Raw genomic sequence first — 24,770 nt, 5'->3', positions numbered from 1 at the left:
GGGCTAAACAGGCCTTGTGCTATCTAGGTGGTGCTGGCTAATCGTGTGCCTCTCTTCCTCTCTCTCTTTTTTGTGCGCGTGCATGGGGTTGCACCAGAGGAGTTTTCGGTGTACAGGCGACCAACATACGGAGGGACGGACGGACGGACAGACGGATGAATTGGCTAGCCATATACAGCTTCACTGTAATAGACATAATTTTGACAAGACCACAGCGTCAGTTCGAGTAAAGTGGAAGTTCAAATTAAGTGGGCTTGAATTAAAGAGATTCCAATGTACTAAAGTTTGGTACTCACTATGGTAGCTTAGTGGATATAACATGCTGCTTGGAACACGGTCACGGGTTGTACTCCCGGCTACAGCAGCCGCATTTGGATGGAGTCCAAAATGCCAAAAAATGCTTGTATGCTTAAATTTAGGTGCACGTTAAAGAACCCCAGGTGGTCAAAATTAATCTGGACTATGGCATGCCTCACAATTAGATTGTGGTTCTGGCACATAAAATGCTAAAATTATTTTTTTTACTGAAGTTTTATGAAACATATTGAAAATTGTTTTATTAAGACTCTGACTGTTAGTAGCATAATGGTGTAGCATAATGCTGTGAATGGGCATTCTGCTCAGTAGTTGAAGCAAGAATGATCTGGCCACAGACAAATGGAAATGTTCATGAAGTTTATTCATGAATCATTCACGTTACCGCGGTTGAAAATTTGGTGCCTCCTTATACTGATTCAATGAATATCTGGCGCTGTTGTGGGTAGGCCTGAATAATCTAGGAGGTCCAAAAAGTTGGGTCAAGAAATCGGCCAGGGACAGTGTTTTGTATTCTTTGAAATTAATTTTTTTTTTTTTACCCGCCGTGGTTGCTCAGTGGCTATGGTGTTGGGCTGCTGAGCACGAGATCGCGGGATCGAATCCCGGCCATGGCGGCCGCATTTCGGTGGGGGCGAAATGGGAAAACACCTGTGTACTTAGATTTAGGTGCACGTTAAAGATCCCCAGGTGGTCAAAATTTCCGGAGTCCTCTACTACGGCGTGCCTCATAATCAGAAAGTGGTTTTGGCACGTAAAACCCCATAATTTAATTAAAAAATTAATTTTTGCCCTAAACTGGATGCAAATGAAGAAAAATAATATTACTTGTGTCAATACAACAGCCATAAACGAGCTTTAAAAATCAAGCATTTTACAATGAAATCGTAAAAGTTGGCAGGTATGCGTAAGCTAGGATCACACACCACTCCTGGCAAAAAGAATGTGCTTCCAGACCAAATTACCGCAATGCACAGTCACAATCCAGTCAGCCTCCTAAGCCATCAATCAACCAATTCAATGAATTCTTTAAAATCAAACTATGAAAATTGGAAGCCTCAATGGCTAAAAGCAGTCGCATCAGTTGTGAGTGCCTGTGTGCTGTAAGGTTTATATGTCATTTGTGTGGCACTACTAACATAAACTAACAAACATGAAAATGCTAGCAGAGGGTGCTACTACTACCGTAGATTGATGAATTTTTATGTACAGTAGAACCTCGCTAATATGTATCCACTTATGTGATACTAATGGTTAAGACGTTGTTGCAATGAGTCCCTGATTCAGACTTTATAAAGCCTATTGGCTGACAGCTTAACCACCGTGGTTTTGTATTAATAGGTTAGTGCATGCCATGATCACTTTTTGTTGAGCAGAATCCAACTGTGCCACTACGGTTTGTGGTGTGGCACAAATTTGTAGTTGGTGGTTAGAGTACACTACCGCTTAGTACGTGGTCACGCTGTGTTCCAAACAGGTATCCCCTCAAGCAATATGAAAAGGAACAATGAAATTGTTTTCACAATACTGTAGTGGCCTAACATACAATGGCAGCACAAAAGTGCTCAATGCAGCTAAATGTTAAGAGGGAGAGCTACCTGCTGCACATTAAAATGTCACATTCGAATTCACACATCACAAGTACTTGTTTCTTGAAAACAAATTTGGTGTTCTGCTCATACTGCTCATGAATATACATACTAACAAGGTTCCCCTATGTATATATTTTGGAATAAAAGAGTTCCAGGTACTTGCTTGCCAGCCTCGCCAATGCTTATTCTCAGTGAATGAAAAGCAATGCATAAAAAAGACAGATGAAACATTGAAAACAACATCTTAAATACCCAACTACAAATGCGAAAGGGATGCAAGAAACACACCAATATAAAAAAAAGGAAATACAATGAGACAAGAAGAAAAAAATTAGAATCATTTAGTCCCACTGTTTCCCCAACACCATATGTCTAGAATATGTCACCAAGTGTTCTCTACTTACTTGCTAATGTTACCGAGAAGAGTGATTGAAAGGGACGCATGGCCAAAAGTTCTGTGCACAAGCGTTCACGAATACCAGGAAGCAATGCTGGGCTGCCCGTTATGAACACATTCTACAAAAAGAAAAGCCAACACACAATAAACAGCAATATCAAGAATTCAACCGTTTCACCAGAGCAAGGACTCTTACTGAATGGTTACATACTTTTTCAGGTCTCATCAGCCCTTCAACAACTAAACAAGCATAGAAATGTTAGAGTTCCCTTGACAGTCCTAATAACTTTTTCTCTTAATGCACTGTCATGACTAATTTATGTGGGCAGCCTTAAAATGCAAACAGATTATTACCTATTGTTGCTTACCGCACTGCATGTGAACTGATTGTCCATTGCAGCATAAGTTCATCAATGCACAATAAAGAAACAATTATTTTGTTTTTCACAATGTTTCAGCTTCTCAAGCTTGAATCTAGCACAAGTGATGGCAGCATGAAGGGACAATATAGGCGCACAAGCATTACATTCGGGGTCATGTCTTCCGTTTACATTCAGAAAAAATTAGCTGATGTATTCCACTAACCGGAAGATCGCGTTTACTGTAACCTCACACTGCACCTTTCCAACAGAAAGCGGCCCAACCATCAGATGTCATTCTCATTCCTTCCTCCCTCTTCTATGTGCTCATCTGCACGTACTAGTAAACCAATATTGGTGTGACCAGAGATTGGACAACAATGGCAAGAACTATAAGGCCAAGCAATACAACACCAACCCCCATTATAACCGTTTTCGCTTGCCGAGATGTGAACTGATTTCTCTTTTTGTTTGTTCCGTACATACAATATTCACCTCTCCTCAATTTGACGTGTGGCACCATCATTGCTACGATAACAAGGCCAACGATGGCACTGTGCGCTCTGGCTGGGATGGCGGTCATCTCCACCATTACTCCGCCTTCAGCATCGCAACCATGACCATGGTTGGGCCAGCTCTCGCAATAAATGTGGTTGCTCACTGCTACTCAGATGCCACGTACATGGTGACCACAGGCACCTGAGCCAGCACCTCGGGAACAACTGGCTTCACACAACCAGCCACTGAGCCTCGCCAGTCACCACAGACCTCTGAAGCTCGACAACCTATAGCATCTGCATTTAACTGGCTTCACACAACCAGCCACTGAGCCTCGCCAGTCACCACAGACCTCTGAAGCTCGACAACCTATAGCATCTGCATTTATGTCCCTAATGCCTGTACTGTCCTGTCATCTGATTCAGTGGAGGTGCAACTGTACATCGATGATTTGTCTCAGCTCTGGCAGTACCTCCTCTTTAAGAAAAACGTTTTCTATTACCTCTTTCAGCCTGACTTACTGCTGCTTGACAACAATTTGTGCAACAGCCTGAATAATGTATTCATCATAGTTTTCGGTGTACGCCAACACCATGAAGGAAAGAACAGAGCGCACTTTGCTTAATCTGCACAGTGCTAAACCTTCTCAAGGAGCCCTTCAATCTGCCTCACCTTTTCAGCGTCTTCTGGTAAAAACTGAGGTGTGGCCTCCAAACCTCTCATTGCAATGACATCAAAGGACCGACAAACCAGGGCAACAACCGTATGTGCACCTTCCCTTTTCCAGCGACTCCCCAAAACCCAATGCTCACGTGCCCTGATGCCAGCCCCTCTCGTTGTGCTCACTGCTTCTCAGTAATCAGTGGCATACCGCATATATTTGTGTGATGAACGCATTCACATAATAAACGCACCCCTAACTTCGCTCTTGAAAATTAGGATTTTAGTTTTCTCAACTCAACTTTGGTCCAGTGCAGTCCTGCAATCAAATGGCCGTGCTGTAATTATTTGGGGAGACTAGAATCTTTTACACATGCACATTCGTTTAGAGCAAGTGCACTTCAATGCTCGTCGCTATGTGTCACCACAGCCCACACACAGCCTCCAGTTTGATGACAGAGCAACTGATGACAAAGCCATGATGAGGGCATATTGGCAGCGGCAGGCATGCATACATACAAACAGGCTGAACATTATCATGGGCACTTTTCCCACTAAGTCCCACAGTCCTCAGCAAAAGAGAGGCTAGACTAGAATGTGCAGTGCATCTAGGTGGCTCTCGTTAGCACCAAGAACAAAAGAGCAGGTGCACAACCTAAGTCTGTTTATAACTGAATCATGTTAATGCTATGCACATCATCATGACGAACTTGCATGTGCAGCACTGAAATATGATCACACTATATCATTTAGTGCTGTGGCTTCTTCTTACCAGTTGAATTTCCCCATTATGCTACCATTACAAGCATGCTATGAATGTGCAGTCTGCCCAGCCTACAAATACACACCCAGTGAACAGACAAAAAGAGACATGACAAATGAGAAAATCAAGCATTTCCCAGAAAATAAATGCAATTTCAAAGGCTCGCTGGTTGGAAGACATGCTAAATTCATGAGCAAATTTTTTCACAGAGTGTGTCGACAGCACAGGGCAAATATGTGGAGAAGACAGCTCACAGAGATTAAAGAATGCCAAGTACATTCGCGTATGATAATTTTTTTCCTCTCTACTGAAAAAGTTCAGCTTGTCAAAATCACACAGGCAAAATTTAAAGCAAAAGGTAACTTTCCAGAGGAAATGTCAATGGATTTCCAAATACTATGTTGTCTATTTCTGAATGAAGATATTGTCAAGATTAAGTCTAATAGTTGTACAAAGCACACCAGCAAGTTTTCTTCATGTGATATACTGTATAGACTCATGTAGGGGCTGCACCTCTTCTTTCACAATTATGACGACATGCAGCCCTCACACAGGACCGAACCATTTCCGGCGACTTGTGCACACCTCGGATCTTGTGCGGCACACAGAAGTACACAGCGTGGAAAAATTCACCGATGCGTGCACACAGCATCGGTGCACCAAACGCAACTTCTTGTTCACTGGAAACTTATTTTTCCAAATATTGAACTGCTAAATTGGGGTTGTGGCCCTTACATGGGTGCGGCTCTGACAAGAGTCTATGTGGTATGCCATAGAACATTACACACTGTTTTCTCAACAACTCCAGTCATCATCCCCCTTGATTAAAGTAAACAGTTATGCCAATGAACAATTAACATAGCATTATTTCAAGCTCAAGTCAACCAAACTCTGCATATGTTTTTTAGCAAAGGCTGTTGCCATTTTGATAAAAACACAGAACACAAAAGTGAATTCATTACCTGAGCCAAGAAAGACTGCTGTTCTTTAGCGTACCTAGAGAACACAAACTCCAAGGTCTCGGCAACACCTGCCTGTTCAACACCGATTATGCTTGGCTGAAAAAGTATCTCCGGTGCCCTGCACACACAAAAAGAAAATAAAGCCACAGTTGGCAACTTCTAAATTCTTGTGAGCTCCAAAAGCAATGCCTAAATCATCAAGACTACAATACAGAGTTACTTTTCCACACTAACACAAATACTAGTCACGCTTCTGATGCACGATCAGCAGAGAAATGCATTGTATAGGTAAGGTTCTACGTATTAACTCTTTTAGGGTTGAATATTTTTGCGAAAAGAGTGCCCCTGTGGTAAATTTTTTTTATTGCAGTTTCCAGTCGTAGGAAATGATTGAGAACTCATGAATACAGCAAAAATTTATTGCAGGCAACATTTTGTCTCAAAAATGCTTTACTCGCATCAACACTATACACGCAAATATGATATCAGTAAGAGATTGAGAAAAATGTCTAGCAAAATTTACGGCTGTCAATGTGTTTTCCTAAAAACATGTTTCATCAAAAGAAGAAACGTGTCAGAAATGAGTTGGAATAAGAAAAGCTTAAGCAGTCGCCGTGAGAAGAGATACCGTGCACAACCACAGCAAAATCACAACTGCACACACCCCAGTGTAATGGAATAGCAAGCTGCAATCGAAGGAAAATAAAAAGAAAACTTATAGGTATCTCTAAACTTCGGCCGTGCTGGGCTATAGATAAGTACGGGAATCACGATAGCATCGGCCGTAAAAAACAGTAGCATCTCCTTCGCAAAGGTCTTGGAGGTAGCAGATGAAGTGCTCGGAGGTAAACAAGTAGAGTTGTGCGCCCCGGTTAGCAGAAACACAATTTAAGATTAGTTTAAGCGACTCCATGCAGATGGCAGCACCTCTCAACAACCAATGGAGTTGAATACGTGCAAAATATCAAACATAAGAATGCCGTCATCATGTACACTAGAAACTATACGGTGACGTACATGTAGAGCAAAAACCCTCAAAGGATTAACCCTTTCCGTGCTATTTCTTTAGCCCACCAAAATTTTCCAAATTATTTTATGACTGATTCATTACAAACAGCTTTCGTTATTGCAATATTAGCAGTCCATTTGTTATCTTATGTTGCCTGTTGCCATAAATTTTTTTTCCAGCTTTTTTTAGTGCAGATAGGCATGGTCACAGAAGTTTATATGAGGCTTCACATTTCTTGGAACAGAAATCAAGTGTGCTTTTGTTGTTCTCTGTGGGACAAGCCATTTCTGGTGCTGTGAAGAAAGAAAATTGCAGAGGCGCAGACAGCAATGCATTTATGTTAAGCCGCGTCCATGCGAGAGGCTTCCAGCAGCTCCAACTCATCCTCACAATCATCACTATTATGTTCAAGCTCTGAACCTGACTCACTAGGGGTTTTCAGGTTTGCTTCTTTACTGGAAGTCAAGAAACATCCAAAAACACATTCCAGGCATTTAAAAAAAGGCCATCGTTATCACAGCTGCTTAAAGGGGACCTGAACCACCTCTTGGGCTTAGTGAAAAAACACAGTCCACGAATAGGATACACTGCTTAGGGTGCCTCTATGTCCTCTTTGCTGACACGAGCAAGGTGAACATCACGACACCCTAGCAGGCTGAGCGCACTGCAGCTCACTGAGGACAACCACGTTTGGTGCATCATAGGCATGAAAATCAGAAATAGTGGTGTCTACGTGAACATCCAAAATCAAATTTGAACTGCGCCACGATGACGTTCAGTAGGCGGAGCGATGTGGGCACACCCTGCTCCCCTGTAGCCTTCGCAGTGCAAGTAATTGAAGAAGGAGTGGAAGCATCACGAGTGGTATGTTTGATTGCCAATAACTCCACTTCTGCTGAACGCATTGAAGAACTTCTTGCAGCAAAGTACTTCTGAAATAGTCTAATTTAACTTCATATGCATTTCTCAACTTCGATAAAGAATGGTTCAGGGCCCCTTTAAAAATCTGCACTGTCACATTTAAAACCCAGGGGAGCCAGACTTCTGCTGCGCTTCCACCAACCGTGCCCATAAAAAAATCTATTTTCTGGGAAGCTCGCCCTATCTAGTAGAGCAGAATTCACACCAAGATGATAAAATTACTGCCACTTGTTTGTGGCACTCAGCAGACAAAACACAATCTCTGGACAGTGAGACTTGTTCGTGGCATATAAAGGCTTAAAAGACAGCTGCATAGACTCGAACAAACCTGATCCTTTCAGTTCCTAGTTGAAGTTGATAATATTCAGCAATGCTTGTGCCCACTTGTTCTGCACCAAGTTGTTTTCTGAAACATACAACACAGATTTTAAATAAAACTGAATTCAATTCTGATATTTTATGGGCCAAAACCGCAATATGTTTATGAGGCCTGCTGTAGTGTGGGACTCCAGATTTATTTTGACCATCTGCAAACAGCACAGATGAAATTGTGCAACATACCAGGCATCTCAAACTCAAGGTGCCCGATAATATGCATAGCAGACAGACAACTGCTTCATAGGTCACATGTCTGAGTCACCTACTATACAGTTAAATCTCAATATAATGGACTCAATATAATGAAGTATTTTACTTTTTATAACTTCTTGTCTACAAAACACCATGTATTAACCTCTTGTCTATAGAACACCATATATTCTGAATCTCAATACAGTCAAACCTCGTTAATACATACCCACTTAATGAGTAATTGCAGTTTAAACATAGGCGCAAAAATTCCCCCACCCAGCCCCCACTGAACCCCATGTATTGGCTGATCGGTTAAGCTGTAGTCGCTCAGTGCCCACCAAACGGTTAGTGCATACTATTTTCTTTCTTGTTCTACAAACACGGGCATAAAATCGGCATAATTCTCGAGTCTCGACACCCGGACGACAGCCACCAGCGATAGTGATGTTTAAACATGGCCACCATGATGTACTTCATTCAACTATTACCGATTGCAGCGCACAAAAGCACAGCCTTCGAGATTCGTTTCCGGTAACACGAAGAAGCTGCCGGTAGGGGTGCGAACCCGCTGTCGCCACCGAACCCAATCCAATTAGTAACCATGCAGAAGCACATTTTTTAAAAATGCAGAGACATTTCTATGCTTATTCAACGAGAAAAATGTCCCTCTGTTCGTCTGTCCCGTAAGACAACCAATTTCAAGATAAAGCCCGCAGCAGTGAGTGACTGTACCTTCACGCTGCCTGTCGCTTCAATGCGGACGAGGCGGCGAGAACACAGCGCTCATGAAGCTCTCAGCACAAGCCGCACCCTGCCCCTGCAGATCACTTTTAAGATGTGGGCCCGTACATCTCTGTCTCTATTCAGCGCGCAGCGGCGGAAACATAGCGCACGGAGCTAGTAGTCGGCACTCTCTGTCCGCATCGCAGATCATTTTTAAGATACGGTCCATGCGGCCGTGCCATATACACAGGCACCGCCGGTGTGCGTTTTATCATGGTTCATAATGGTTCGACATGGATGGATAAGGCGCTAATGAACAATAATGCCTTATAATGATAGGAACATCATCAGCGCACCGGGTGCCACCACCTGCAGTACTTTGTTTGCATTATCAATGCACCTTGCGCCTCTGTGCTCATTAGTTCATGTCGCCGCAGCGCTGTTGTTTATTTGTACTGGCCGGATCAAGTTTCATAACATTGATAATCACACTGGGCCACGTGGACATGAGCAAGTGGCACAATACTTACGCATAATTAGACAACTCCCAGAGAAGTCCCTGCGGAAATTTTTTTTTTTTTTTTTGCATTCTGCCAGTGTGTTTACAGTCATCCTGTTGTTGTGGTGCACAACGGTCTTTGCTGCGGCAGGTCGTATTTATGTTATCGAGAAGTCGACGTTGTTACATCCGCGGAGTTCTCGGATAGCGACATTGTTGCCATCGTCGCACCTCGCCCATCTTAAAGTGAAAGTGATGACAATGACAATGTGGAAGTGGACGACAGCCCTTCATTATCTGATGCAGCACGTGCTCTGAGCATCATACAAGCTTTCGCAGAGAAGCGGGGCCTCGTGAACAAACTCACTCGCGGCCTTGAGTTCAAAGATGTTGCAGCAAGGCTACCACAGTGGAAAGCGAAGATTGCCGATTTTTTGCTGCCTAACCCCGAATAAAGCCTGTCTGAGTGTGTGTGTTTAAGAACATCGTGACATAGTTCTTTACAGCCACCAAGCAGCTTCTAAAGTGGCATTGGTGGTTAATTCGTACATTGTTTAGTGCGTACCTAAACGTCGTTCCCGGCTGACTATGCATTAACGAGGTTTGACTGTAGTATAACGAAGTGTGTTTATCCACAATTTCAATACAGTCAAACCCGGCTATATCGAACTCGCAAAGACATGCCTATCAGTTCGACATAGAGCATAATTGCATATACTAAGCCTGCTAAAGAATTGGACGCCATAAAAGCACATACCATTTATAAAATCACTTTATTGATGAAACTAGTGTACTTTTGCATGAAATAGTCCTGTATTTTCTTCTCCTTGGGCAATTTCACTGCCTGCTATGCACGCACTTCTCCACATTGTCTAAAGAGTCGGAGCAGCTGAGGCCACAACCTTCCACATTCGCGCAAGAGCGCCGGACAAGTGCGAATGCACCAATCACCTCGGAGGATGTGGGCAAAGGACCTTTGTTGCTTTCCTCACTGTGCCCACTTTCACTTGTGCTCGGTACGATGTCGGCAATGCAGTCTTCATTTTCTGGCTCTCTCATGGTCGCAACACCATCATCTGCACTCACAAACTAGTCGACCGTTCATTCGTCAGCGGCTTCTGGAAATTCTGACAGCTTGCCCCAAACTTCGGCAACACCGGTAACGGCTTCGTCGCACTCATCAGAATTTAAAGTCATCACTGGGCCCATGGAAGCTGGTACGTCTGAAGCAATTTCGGATGAACCACTTGTACACCGCCGTGTGTACGCGTCGGGCGCTATGGGCACCGAGTCGCGAGTTTGTCTGCTTTCACTCTAATCTCCCCCTTATTCTTCAAGATCGTGCTGAGAGTGCTCCTCAGAATCTTACACGATGCGGGGGCATCCGACATCTCACTGCATTCGACCCGATTTATGATTTCGAGCTTCATGGTGAAAGGCAAATTCTGCTGTTTGCGGGAGAAGGCCCACAAGGTGCAAACACAATGAACCAGAAAATCAGTGAGATAACTCGCACTTGCGCCATCTTTCATGGCGAGAGTACAAGAGCCTCTGATTGGCTGTCTGAGCAAGTGCTGCGGGCGGGCCAGGATCATTGTTTGCAGGGGGGGGGGGGGGGGGGGGAGGTATCGATGGCTCACCCGACGCAGCGCGGTCATGGTAGGGAGAGCAGTTGGATGAAGCGGCGCCACAGGGTTTCATCGCCGCCGCGAGGGAAAGCCAACTTCTGGGAGCACTTTTGCACCACTTGACGTTCAATATACTGGGATTCGCTGCTATTTTAGTTGGACGTAAGCATAATTTTTGCTATATATACTCATTGTAACTATACCATGTTCAGAAATTGTTCGATATACAGAATAATTCTATGTAAATGGGTTCGATATAGTCGGGTTCGACTGCACAACGAAATTTCACTGCCGCCACGAAGGAATACCGAGGCAATAAATGGAAACTGACACAGATTGTCAAATGGTTGAATTACATGCGGCTGCCTGTGAATCTACCTGTCAAATCACATGCTACCAAAGCACAGCAGCAAGACCCTCTCACTGTCATGTTCCGCATGAAGTCCAAGTGCAGTAAGATTATATTGCGTGCCACACACCATATGCTTTGGGTGTGAGGTAAAGCGTGTGAAGGTAATGAAAAGGATGGTAGTTTGATGTGTGCTATCTTACTGCGCAAGCAGAGGAGGGAAGTGGGGGCAACTGCATGGTAACCTGAACAAGTGCACACTGGGGGGGAGAGGGCAGGTGGGTGCATGTCTCCTCCTCTAGCTCAGCTGCAGCTGCGCATGGCTGTCAGCACAGCTGAACGCAGACGTGGTACACGTGTCCTGTCTTGGAGGTAATCTGCGTCAAGTGTATACGATGGATGAGCTGAGATGGCCACGGCTTCATGTGCACTATCTTCCCGCATATTTAGTGCTGAAGGTCGCATAGTTTTAAGCTTCGGAGACACATTGAAGCTAGAGACAGACAAAGTGTTCGCCCCCATCTGCCTGTGCTCTTCATGATAGCGTCGTCCCACAGTAGGTGACACTTTCAGCAGCGGGGGCTTTGCAGGAACCGCTTCGTACCACTGGCGTGAAGTTATCATCAGCACAGCACGAGATCATATCTCTGATCGCCACCTCTCAAATAAAAAAAATTTTTTTCTCATTGAAATTGATTTTTTCCGACCCTGATACTTTGGAAATCTTTACAGTTCTTTCTGTGTAAGGAAAACTTGTCAATGACTGTACTCACTCGGATAAAAGGTTGAATTTCAATACAATGAAATTTCGTTATAATGAAGCAAAGTGTTGGTTTCAGTGACTTCATTATATCGAGGTTTAACTGTAAATACTATAACGGTTCTGTACAAGCGGACTTGGAAATCTCCCGCTGTAGCTTTCTAATCACCATGGACATAATCCGGCACTGCATTTGTATTTGTTCACCATGCCCTTCTCCTTGTACTATGGCTCCAATTCTCTGGCACTACGATTTTTAGTTTCCCCCACATCCCAAGCTGACTAGAGATGAGGCGGCGATCTTCTGCAAAATACAGACCAGCACATAATGACACGGCACCCTGCTGCACGCCATGTATCCTACGAGCTACACTTACTAGTATGCCTTCTGCTCTGTGCCCAATACCTTCTACCACATATGGAAGTGTAGGCACAATCCATCAATACCACACATAACCTAGAAGGGTGATGGTTTGGGCTAGTTGGTTTTCCAATTTAGGCAGTGTAATAAAAATAAAATTAAAATAAAAGAATAAAATTTCAGTTGGAAATAAGCACTTGTCCTCGTTTTTTCCTGTGTCCCCTGTCTCGCTTCGCACTGTAACACACATAACCGGACCAACCATTGAGCAGTGGGAGGCCCAGGTCACAAGCCCAAGTCCTGAAGACCAGCATTGTCTGGTGAGCAGGGCCAAGCTATCGGCTCAGACCCACGGCATCCTGGACTAGGGACGCCGCCCAGCTCGGACTACTCCATTGTCAGCTCATCTTTATAAATAAAGTTTATTCTTCCTCCTCCTCTGTTCAGTTCTCATCACATTATCGTGTTGTAGCTTGGCAGTTGTGGATAATTCGTGCTACATGCAAACAAACATGCCTCATACAATAACCCCACTTGACACCCAAGCTGAGCTCTACAATTAGTAGAATGGTGAGGACTTACTTTTTGAACTCCCTTTCAAACTCTGCAATAATCTCTTCCATCTCTTCTCCTTCCTCGGCATAATCAGCATCGTCAAGCTCACTGTCCGAAAACTGGGACTCCTAAAAATTGAAATACATGTGTGTAAAGATACTCCAAAAAACAAAATACAGTAGACTTCTGTTATTTTGATCCCGTTAATTCAATCCCGACTGAAGGCCCAGGCAGGGCGCACATACATTTCTATGGGCCCAAACTTTTGATATTTCGATCTCAAAATTGGCCTTCGCCAGACTATTTGAACTTGACTGTTTAAGCCACAATAGAGCCGTGTTCCGCGGTGAAGCATACTAAGAATGGAAAGGGGCCACTGTCACGGGGCATAGTATGCATTCCTTAATTAGACACACGTGCATACACCATCTCTGGCCGCTGAACGAGACCCTAAACACTAAATAAGCAAACTGGCAACTATTCAGGACTGTTTCTGGCGTTCTTGTGGCGATTTCAGCTCTCATTTCACCCACTATGCATGTATTGTATATGAGACCGTTAACGGGGCCTAGTTTGCATTCCTCAATTAACCAAAAATTGCAGAAAAAGAAAAACCATCTGCAGCGGCTAATTTTATTGGTGGATCGAGGAGCAGAAAGTCTGAGGAAGCTGCCTTTTTGTCGGCCTTTGACTCTGAGAGCAATGACGATGCAAACCAGCCCACAACATTGGGGGCCGCAGCCCCGTTAGTTTTGCTTTTGCTTCGGCCTGTCTTCATTGTCCTTTGGAGTGCTTGAGAGCGTACCAAGATGAACACTTATAGAAACTGCAAGAAATGCTACAATGACAGGAAAACCAAACAGAAAACAAGTTTACTGAAGGACATGCAACCTTCTGCTATGTTTTGAGAACGCTAGCAAAAAGTAAGGCGGTAACATAAAAAAACTGAAAGTCAAGGGGAAGTTTAGGGCCAATAAAGGAGCGGGAGTCAATCTAAAGCTCTCAAGACTAACCAATACTTTTCAGGCGTCTGAGCACTCATAATGTCACTGGGGACATGCGTGTGCAAATTAAGTAACACGTTACGTCCCGTGACAGTGGCACGTTTCCCCACTTGGTATGCTTCACAGCATAATACTTCTGCATTGTGGCAATGATAACTTTACAGGCAACTAGTGCCAACTAAATGGCATTCTTTCTGTCTTTTGTTTCATTAAACCATCGGATAATTCGACTAGTTTCGTCGGCCCCAGCAGGGTCAAATTAACGGGAATTGACTGTAAAACAAAAACAAAGATAAATAACAGGTAAAAACAATATCGCGCATTACAGAATTTTGACACTCACCCTTTTCCTTGACTTTCCTTTCTGTCCTGAAAAAAAAGAAATGAAACATACCTTATGCACACCTGTACCAACCTAAATTTCAAGAATAAATATCCCCATCAGAGACATGCAGATACAGTTGTCCACTGTTAAGTCAATAGTCGATGCTGTTATCAAATAAATAGCCCACAAGAATACAGAATACAGCCTGTTGCAAAAGTAGAAAGGCTGCCACATTCATCACTGACGTGTCAACTCTTGTATGTTGGAGCTACTGGCAAACATCAGAAGCAAGTTTAAATAAAGCTCTGCCTCACTACAGGCAAGTGCTTGCAGGTGCCACACCAATGCACAAATACTGGCAAGCTCGATGAGAAGAGCTCTAGCAACTGCACAAAAGACTTTAGATGCATGGGTGTGTGCACATGCCTGCAATTTCTCCAGAGGCAATTAATTTATGGCAAATTGATGACCGATTAATGCATGTTCTCACTTTACTCCTATCTCTGCATTCCTGAGTGATGCTAGCTTAACCTTTAACTACCATCACTAACAGCAATAGAAGCCTTGGCTGGCCAATCAATCTTATATTTGTGGTTGAACATTTGTATTAGTGGTTAACAGACTGTACAGCCCAATGCTTAAACAATGCAATGTCTAAACTGCACTCAGAATGAGAACACACTAACATCCTGAACACTGACTAAATTGTCACTGAAAAGACTTGCCTCTATTCTTTCTGTACTATTTTTGGCAATTTCTTGCAGTATGCAAAAACATCTGCTATAAGAGCAGAAAATGTGCAGAGCCTTTCTCATGGTTGAACATAAGCTGGATTAATTTCTCTGAAAGCAAGTTTACCTAACTTTGTGTGTTGAGTGAACTTGGCACCTTCTGAATGACGCATTGGGTATGCCAGAAATAATGTATGTGGAAAAAGTTATGTTCAGAACTTTACTGGATGTGGATAGACTTGTGACCAAGCTAAATTGAGAGTGAGTAAAATATGTCGAAAATGATTTCCAAGACGTTAACACTTAGTAGCTGTCTCAGCACTGTGGCATCATAGCCAGGATGGAAATGGACCAGCTGTCCCGCACAGCAGATAATTTCATGTTGACTGTTTTTGCTGTAATAGCGGATGATGTATGCACACTTTTTGTGTGCACCTCACCACCTTCTACATTCAAGAGAGGCTGTGCACAGATTGTGACCCTCTTATCGTAAACATAGCTTGCACCATCAGTTCCCAATTTAGTCAATAATTACTATATTTGCACGCCACAAGTGATCATATCCTTTGGTTTTAAAGCAAAGCCAAATGTTTTGGAATATCCTATACCGAACATTCATGCTCACGCAAGAAACACAAGAACTCAAGCACACCACATTACGTGTCACATAATAATGTGCTCATAAAGCAGCATGAATAACTGAATTTTTTTTATGAGCACAAGTGATGAATTTTGTCAGGAAATCCTAGTCAACTTATACTGCATATCTGAAAGCAGTAGAAATGCTTTTTTGTGAACTTTTGATTTCTTTTTGCAAATTCCACTTTTCAATTGGGCCCTGAGGGACCATTTAGCCTTCTAAGAGCACCCAACGCTTCATTCCCTGAAAAGATAAAATGAATTACACAGACAGCTCTACCTTCAGCCCCTGTCTGTGATGTTTGTGACAGCAAAGTACCTAGTTCTAGAAAAGTAAACCTGTACACACTACACCATGCACCACACCATACAGTTTACCTAAAAGGTATAGACTTTCCTATATTACCAGCATTGTGTGCTCGCTCCAGAAACCTTTGCTGCTGCAGCATCTTCTTTTCTTTTAGTTCCTGCAAATAGCAGAGCACAAAACATTACCAAAAATGTGCCAAGACTGTCATACAGAGTACACTCTTTCCTGAGTAGAGGTCACTGCTTTAAAGCATTGCACAGATGTGACTAAATGATTAAAACAGCTGAACCCTGGCTCGAGAAACAATGTAGCTAATGTAGCTAACGCACATGAATAAATGTCACTGTTTCACCCGACAGGCGAAGCATTGATTGCGATAGATTATTATTAGACAGCTACACAAAGTAACCTTAGTTGTTTTATCAGCTGCATAAGCTGCTGTAAACATTCGCTTACTAACTAAATTAACAAGCACATTGTCACGCAAACACCAGACACATATCACTCGATGACCGCGGACATTCGCTGTCAGAACTCTGGCACCATCAAGAGCAGCAACGGCGGCAAGTGAACTCCCTTTCATGCTGGCTCTCGCTTCAACGCAAACAAGGCATGAGAGAACACAGCGCATATGAAGCCATCAGCTATCTTCGGCTGACTAGCCTTTGAACCCAGCACAGATTGCCTCCATCAAGGCAACCATTCTTGTCAGCTCATCCTCGAAAGCTTACGCTCGCAGCTACAGCATACGGCACATGGCCACGATGTTATCGTACTTGGCCTTTATATGGCTATCACAGGGATGCCGACAGCAGAAATTCACCTGGAGTGTCCATATAATTTCTATCACAATAATGAGATCTCACAATTTTAATTTAAGTGCAGGAACACAGGACAAATTGGCAGAGTAGATGACACACAGTACAATCTTGCAAAACTTTTACAAGTCCACACTGTGCGTCATCAACTCTGCCTATTGTCCTGTGTTTCCACATCGTTCAAATAATCAAAATGCCATACTAAACAAATTTAAGTATTTAACTTTGTAACATTTCACAAGGTGCCCGACAATGACTGTCCATCATATTCAAGTAAATTAATGAAAAAGACTTGGTCACAACCAAATAGCAACATTCTACCAGTTACCAGTACAGTGAACTTTCACTTTGACCCTGACAGGACTTCATGAATTGGTTGGTTTAGCAGATTAAATTTTTAAAAGTGGGAGAAGCTTCCAAGCTTTTCATCATTCACCAAATTAATTTGTCACCATTTCTCTTTTGCACTAAAGAAATCCTTGAGAGAGCCTGATACCAGAGTCAAAGACAGGCTTATGTACTAAGTTCCTTTTAGGCATGTGCCTTGTATACATACACAGCCTTCTGTCGCATTCAGTATGAATGCCGCAACCAGACATGACATTTGTGCACCAAGTTGTGCATGCTGAGCTTAACTGTGTGAACATTTTTGTTTGCGAGAACATTTAAAAATTTTTCTACATCACCAAAAAAGAAAAAAGAACGAGCAGGTCTTCGTACATTCTATCCTGATGTTGGTTCACCCTGCCCAACAATGCAATTACAAAAACAAATGATTTTATGTTCCAATCAGTAACCTCTTTATGTGATTTGTATGACTCTGTTTGCATTTGACTGTGTAATTTTATTTTAACCATTAATGTTATGCCTTTGCTGTATAACAGTGCTCTGTATTCTCGATATTGTTTTTATTGTGCTTTTTTACTTTGTTTACTTTTTTTCATTTTTGTGATGTGCACAAAATATGTCTGACATAGTGTGCTGTCGCACAGGCCTATAGACTAGGCTGGAAAATAAAATTCTATTCTATTCTATTGATTCAACCTTCAGCTGTGCTCGGGCACACACATCAAGTTTCTCAAGATCCACATGGCCTCTTGCTGCTGTCAATCACAGGACTTCAGGCTCCCCTGTCAACATTTACAAATTATAATGATACACTGTCACTGTTGTCATGAGAATGGGTCAAAGGTAAGCACTTGCCACAAGAGATAGGAGCTTCTGAATGGCATTAGTGCCTCTAGGTGCCTTTGAGCTGACAAGTAAATATCATCATGAGCCTACTTTATGTCCACTACACGACAAAGGCCTCTCCCTGCGATCTCTAATTACCCCTGTCCTGCGCCAACTAATTTCAACTAGCGCCTGTGAATTTCCCAATTTCATCGCCCCACCTAGTCTTTTGCCGTCCCCGACTGCAGTTCCCTTCTCTTGGCACCCATTCGATAACCCTAATGGCCCACCGGTTATCTAACCTACGCATTACATGACCTGTCCAGCTCCATTCTTTTCTCTTCATGTCATTTAGAACATCGTTTATTGACGTTTGCTATCTGATCCACAACACTCTCTTCCTGTCTCTTAACGAGATGTGTCTTTTTTGCCATTTATTCTAGTTGCAGTAGAAATGCATGACAGTGCGAAAACACACCAGCATCTGTGAAAACTGATGATGGTGTGATAGAAGTGGGCATGATTACATTTAGAACCATGCATCATGTCTTTGGCACTATGCTTTCACTAAACTTGAAATATATTTTGCTGGTCATGAGAGTTGATCAGAAAGGCAATGCTTTATTTGGCTGTTGCTCTTAGTTTGAAGAAGCTTGTGTATATTCCTGCTTATATGTTGCTTGCTGACCCTGCAAGAATGTACAGGAAGCACCTATTAATAGAGCCAACACTGCAAAACGCTGGAAAATATGGCACAGCAATGTATTCTGCACCTCACATTCCCGTAGGTCTCATCTGAAGAGACTGCCAACGAGCATTTGTGACATGAGAAAGTATCTTTAAATCTAAACTGTGATTCAACACTATACTGCTAAACAAGTGGGACATTGTTGACTGAATGCATCAGTTGGGGCCTTCACAGAAATGAGGAACACTCCATGTGGAGCACTAACATTTAAGAAAACTCGGCTTCGTCAGTAATAGTCATAGGTTTGAACACTGGGTCACAATGAAGTTTTCTTTAACTAATAAGTTGTAGCTTTACAGCTATTAAAGAACTGAGCCAATCTCTTACCTCATGGCTGCGCAGACTTTAACTCTGTTAAGATGAATTATCTGATAAGCTGAACTGTTGAGAAACCTTTGCCTAGTTCCAATACCATCAGTGAACTTGTCCCAGTGGACTTAAACCATGTTATTTACACTATCTTGGCATTTTGTGCATTAAGTGAATAGCAAATTGCCTCTCTTTGTGGTGTTTATACATTGTAGTTTTCTTATTTATGCTAGTAGCTACAGTATGGCAAAGATCAGAGTGCAAGGGTGAGGTAAATGAAACTTTGTCAGGAATCAATACACGAAAGTCGCTGTGTGCAAAGGACCCAACAACAGAAGCATTTCAGCAAGTGTGTTGACAATTAATAATTAATGTGGAAAGTGCCTACGGTATTCTGGAATAAGTCTCAACACTGGAAGGAAACAATTATAGATATTAGCACTCTGTCGAACATTGTCTTGCCCTGAATAAGTGCTTCGATAGTACGAGTTGGAAAGGGCAACCAAGGACACCTATGTGAACCCTCCGATTCTCAAGCTTGTGGCGTCTGATGCACTCAGTCATTTCATTAATGTCAAGAAAGACTGACATGACATGCCAAAACCAGTTACAATGCAACATGGCCTTTACACAGTGAGACCTTTTCTTACAATTCACCAGCCGCTCAATGTGAAGGCCTCCCACTAAAATACTGATGCTACAAAACAACCTAGAAAGATAAATGAGGTAGGCACTCGTTTTATACCAAAAGCAACGAAGTGAGGTGATCACTTGCAGGGCATCCAGCATGAGAAGCATCGCAGCAAAAGCAATATGTGGCGCTGCATTGGTCTCTACACTAAATATGCTGAATATTAGAAAAATCTAACAGTAAATGTTTTATTCGTGAATCGATTTATTCAAGCATTCACTATTCGACTTGGTAATATTTGAGTATTTGCACACTCCTATTTTTTTTTATCCATTACTGGATCGATCGAGCAAGCATGGACGAAAGGTGTTATATTGAACAATGTGGACTACAAACTGTGATCTTGCAGTGAAATTTGAATATAAACAAAGCAGCAGTAAGTGCAAAATGTTTTTTCCAAAGTTTTTAAAATAAAAAGAGATACTGCGTGTACAGCTCAAATTTCACAACAGCAATGTCTAGCAAGTGGGGAAGTGAACTTAAAAGATATAAAAGTGTTGCAGGGCCTTTTTAAATAGACTAAGCAGTTACCTTCAGAGACAATATATGGTTATGTTTATGTCAAATGCAAAATTTCTACTCCTAAATGTTAAAGCGCATCAGTGTGGCTGCTGGCTATAATAGAAACAAAGTAAATGTTGATAAATTCGAAAGCAGGCTTTGGCATTCTATGCCAAATAGTAGTAGAATGCGATAAAGACCGCTCTGGTAGCTCAGTGACTACGGTGTTGCGCTATTGAGCTCGAGAATGCAGGCTCGATTCCAGCTACAGTGGCCACATTCCGTTGGGGGTGGAGTGCAAGAACATTCATGTACTTAGATTTAAGACCACGATAAATAACCCCAGAGGGTCAACTCAATTCGAAGCCCCCACTATGACGTGTATTATAGTCGTATTATGATTTTGGCACGTAAAACCACAGAATTTCATTTTTTTTTTCTAGAATGTGACAAACTCCAGGGGAGGTATTCTGTAGGAGTCCACCTAGAGGAATGTCCATTTCGGCCGCTACCGATTGGCTGGGGCCGCTCGTCTCCTCCTCCCTCATACAGCTGCATCCAATCAGCAGCGGCGGAAATGGACAGTCCACTAGGTGAACTCTTACAGAATACCCCCCCAGCTAAATGCCTCTTTCCTCCTCTTTCCCTTACTAAAAAGAAGGAAACTGAATACCGCTCAAAATGTCCTCACCTCCCTTCTCTTCCTAACAGCTGATATCCAAGCATCAGGTTCTGTGAAGAAACGAGGGTCCAGATCTGAACAAGATCGTTTTAATGCACTCTCCTGTAATACAAATGCATAAAATTATTCAAATATGGCACGCTTACTTTACAATTACAGCCAACTTCAAGTTTAGGCATGTTAAAAAGAAAAGTGATGTTTTCCAAAAAAGGAGAAACCCAATAAACAGTTATTTAAGGAAAGGAGCCGGCAGTAACAAATGAAATGAATGCCTGTGCACATAAGTAAAAAAGCTCAAGTGCTTTGCAGCCTAAGCATACAGAGTGCAGTTAAGTACTTTCTGGACAAGAGAGTTGGGCTACGAACTGAATCACTCCCGGCTGCATGCTTCACCCTTCAAGCATTTCAGCTTTTTTACAACATCCATATTTCAACAAATTTGGTGGGCAGGTGTAAGTTATAATAGTCTTTAGCAACATGATGATGATAGTTGCCATCATGTGCCAGCAACAGCCAGCAGTTAATCACAGTACATATGTGCCTCTAACGCCAGTGCCAAGGTCTTTCTTGAGAATAAGGCAATACTGGCCAAGCGTCACATTTTGAGAAACACTGCCCCAAACGAAGTTTCCAGTCATAATGTCTGGTCAAGAATAGGGTCATGTCTTCCCCTAAAATAAAATAAGGAGCCATCACCTTTCATCACTGGCGCCGACACAGCTGCACCACAGTTCTACAGGGTGTGCCAACAATCACACACCAAGATTTAAAAATATATAAAAATGCCCCGTAGCTGGACAGAACTAAGGTAATGTTGTTTGTCGTTGCTTGGAGATACTCAGATTAATTTTTGCATTCCACCTAATTACATAATTAGTCTTGATTAACTAATCAACTTCTCAAGTATTCTAATTAGATGATAAGTGTCAATGAGAAAATTGTAGAGCAACATGAAAAACTCCCAATACAGCCTTCTGTTGCTCAATGAATGCTACATAAAAGTATTTTTCCAAGCGTGAAAGAAGCCTGCGAATACACATAAAATTCATGCACAACTGGCCACTCGAAGCACTCCGTGTGTATTCGTAGGCTTCTTTCACATTCGGAAAAACACATTTATGTACCATGTATTGAGCACCGGAAAGCTGTATCGGGAGTTTACCATGCTGCTCTACAATCTTTTTATTGACATTTTACATCTAATTATAATATTTGAGCTGATTTATTAATGAAGACTAATTATGTAATTAGGCCGAATGCAAAAATAATCTTACTATCAGCGAGCGACGGCAAACAACATTACCTTGGTTCTGTCCAGCTATGTGGCATTTGTGTATTTTTAAATATTGCTGCAAGATAGTTGGGACACCCTGTATAACCAGGATTAGCCACTGAGGGCAATGGATGTGATGAGAGACACTACAATGGCTTCCTTTCCAATTATGCCATTGCTCGCACAATCTAAGCAGAAAATAACTTAAAGTGCGCAACAAAGAAATTTTTTTTTTAAAGGCAGAATAAGAGACTTCCCATGAGATCGGGCTCTGTATTGCTTCCACTGGCAAGTGAATTCTTCACTTGCTGGACTTGTCGCCGTAACTCATTGATTACCAAGCTAAGCTCTTCAATGCTGGAAAATCCCAACTCTTGTAATGTCCTCTGCAAAGGTAAACATCATAAATGAGTTCTAGGTGCCAGAAAGCATAACTAAAATAATACTAATTAGTGTGCACCATGGAGAACGAATAAGAGGAGGCAAAACTATGGGCCGGCGCCAGCGTGAGTGCAAGTAGTGATAAGGTCGCACTGGGTTAAGAGGAGGCATGAAGCTTCAGATGTGATATTGTGGGTTGGCCAACGCACGTGCCGCACCCCTCGTGGTGCCGTAAGGAATTACTCTTGTCCCTCATGGTCAGAGCAAAGCGCATACGGCCGCGGTCTCCGACTGTGCCCAGCCGCTTGCACTAGGTTGTCGGATGCCGCCAATAAAGCTTTACGCCAGCCAGCAGGGTTTGCGCTCAAGGAATAAAAAAACCCGTAGACCGTTTTAGGAACAATATTTGTTGGAAGAATTATATTTAGAATCACATGCTTTTTATGCATTAATGAGAGCAAGAAACTAGCACACTTGAAAGAGCAGACAATCTGCATTCATCGCCAGGTGTGTATGGAAAACTGCGCTTGGTGCTTTTCAAATTTTTAGACCTAACAAAAGACAAGAATTTGTTCTAGTTTATTAACATGCACCATAAGAAAAGCTGATCAGAGTATGTGATACACAGCTACTGCACGGGGAAACAAAATTTAATATTCCTGCAGCACATTTGAGCAGAAATGAACAGACCGACCAGCAGAGCAGAACGGAGTCTGCTACTTGCTTCGAGCAGTCACAATCATCACTTCCCAAGTTCTGCAGCTCCTCTACGATGGAAGTGTTCACTATGCAACATCGTCTAATAATCGACAATGGGGCACCCATGCTTTATCCCAAAGTGTAACAGCAGATGTGGGTCCTGTGCGGAGAATGTTCAAGCTTTCAAAGCGCCAAACAATCCTCAACGCCTGCAAGAATGGTGAGAGCTATTGTATGAGAGGACTGAGAACTAACAAGTGACTACGTGTGCAAAAATCATTTCCCCAATGGAATCATCAGCAGGCGTAAATACTACACCGGGCTTGGAGGTGCAGTCATCCTTGACCAGTAGAAAAAGTCTTCGTTGCTCTCTGGGGTGGTACCTTGCCTATTTTCCACAAGTTTCACCTGACTTGTGATCAGCAAAGAAACCAAGAGAGGGCCGGAAGATTCCCAAAATTATTGGTGAAAGCAGCGCCAAACTAGTGAACGTGAACAGTACTCGTTACAAGTATCGTTATGAGCTATTGTACTTGAGCTATAGCTACCAGGCACGTACCCAGGGGGGAGCCCGGGGTAGCCCGGACCCCCCCCCCTCAAAATTAAGCAGCATACTCCCCCCCACCCCCACCCCACCCCGCCACCACTCCTCACACACATTCCTAAACACCGCCAAATCAATGTTGAGACTTCACAGCTATTTGGCGGTCAACATTTTGCTGCCTTTTTCAATCCTTCCGGTTGGCGGTAGTTACCGGCACCTCCTGGGGTGTGAAGGCCAGGCGTCTTTATGGCGAATGGCGGGTGTTATTAACATTTACCCCCCCCATTTGCATAGAAAAGTTACCTTGGGTTGAGCCACCCCCCCAGAAAAAAATCCTGGGTACGTGCCTGATAGCTACCTAATAAAAGGGCGGCACTCTGGCATCAAGCAGCTGTGCGAGAGCAGATGACAAGAGCACGTCCCACACTTCCCGCGTCCCATGGTTACGCTACATCGCTTTGACGAACCGTCACATGACCATACATCAGGTGTCTGGCGTGGCACAGTTTGGTCGCCATTCAGTAGGTGGTGCTGGTGCCACACTCCTGCATGAAATTATGAGGATGCAGGAAGGGGCCGAGTTGCACCTCCTAAACTATTCTTTCTCCGTGATCTGTATCCTTGCCCCCTCCTCTACAGGAACGAAAAACTGCTTCTGTTATGATATCAGCTTCACTGTTCCTGAAATTAATTACTACAAATAATTATGCAATGCTCTCTCATGAAACCATGCTCACTAATCTTACAGTCACGAGTTTAAGATTTATATAGAAGTAGTCATAAATCAATGTTATTAATCCAATTAAAACAAATTCCACTTAATAAATGTTAAATTTCCAGGGAAAATATTGTTTGTGTGCTAAAACCTAGTACATAACTGGAATAGCAATGCGAACATAAGAAATACTGCAGGATCATTCAATCTCAAGTGTACTGAATGTTTTGTCAGTCATCTAAAAATTTTTTTATACTACTCTATGATGCAATAGTCCTAACCATCACATACTATTGGGTCCCACCC

The 24,770-nt window shown here is 42.8% G+C and overlaps 1 protein-coding gene across 2 annotated transcripts in view; it reads right to left on the bottom strand.

The window, feature by feature from the left end:
• The window catches only part of Arp5 (Actin-related protein 5), a 55,268-nt gene that overhangs the window by 14,451 nt on the left and 16,047 nt on the right, over positions 1-24,770 (bottom strand). For both annotated transcript variants that reach the window (XM_055063008.2, XM_055063009.2), the window contains exons 10-17: positions 22,384-22,511; positions 20,862-20,955; positions 16,027-16,087; positions 14,269-14,294; positions 12,949-13,049; positions 7,805-7,882; positions 5,547-5,664; positions 2,312-2,423 (exon numbers count right to left, since the gene is read on the bottom strand). In XM_055063008.2, coding sequence (XP_054918983.2) covers positions 2,312-2,423; positions 5,547-5,664; positions 7,805-7,882; positions 12,949-13,049; positions 14,269-14,294; positions 16,027-16,087; positions 20,862-20,955; positions 22,384-22,511 — 718 coding nt within the window. The remainder of the gene's footprint in view (positions 1-2,311; positions 2,424-5,546; positions 5,665-7,804; positions 7,883-12,948; positions 13,050-14,268; positions 14,295-16,026; positions 16,088-20,861; positions 20,956-22,383; positions 22,512-24,770) is intronic.

The sequence above is a fragment of the Dermacentor andersoni genome, chromosome 1 (assembly GCF_023375885.2).
Source record: "Dermacentor andersoni chromosome 1, qqDerAnde1_hic_scaffold, whole genome shotgun sequence".
Taxonomy (NCBI): domain Eukaryota; kingdom Metazoa; phylum Arthropoda; class Arachnida; order Ixodida; family Ixodidae; genus Dermacentor; species Dermacentor andersoni.
Note: the sequence above shows the minus strand (reverse complement) of the source record. Positions and strands in the feature narration are given on the sequence as shown.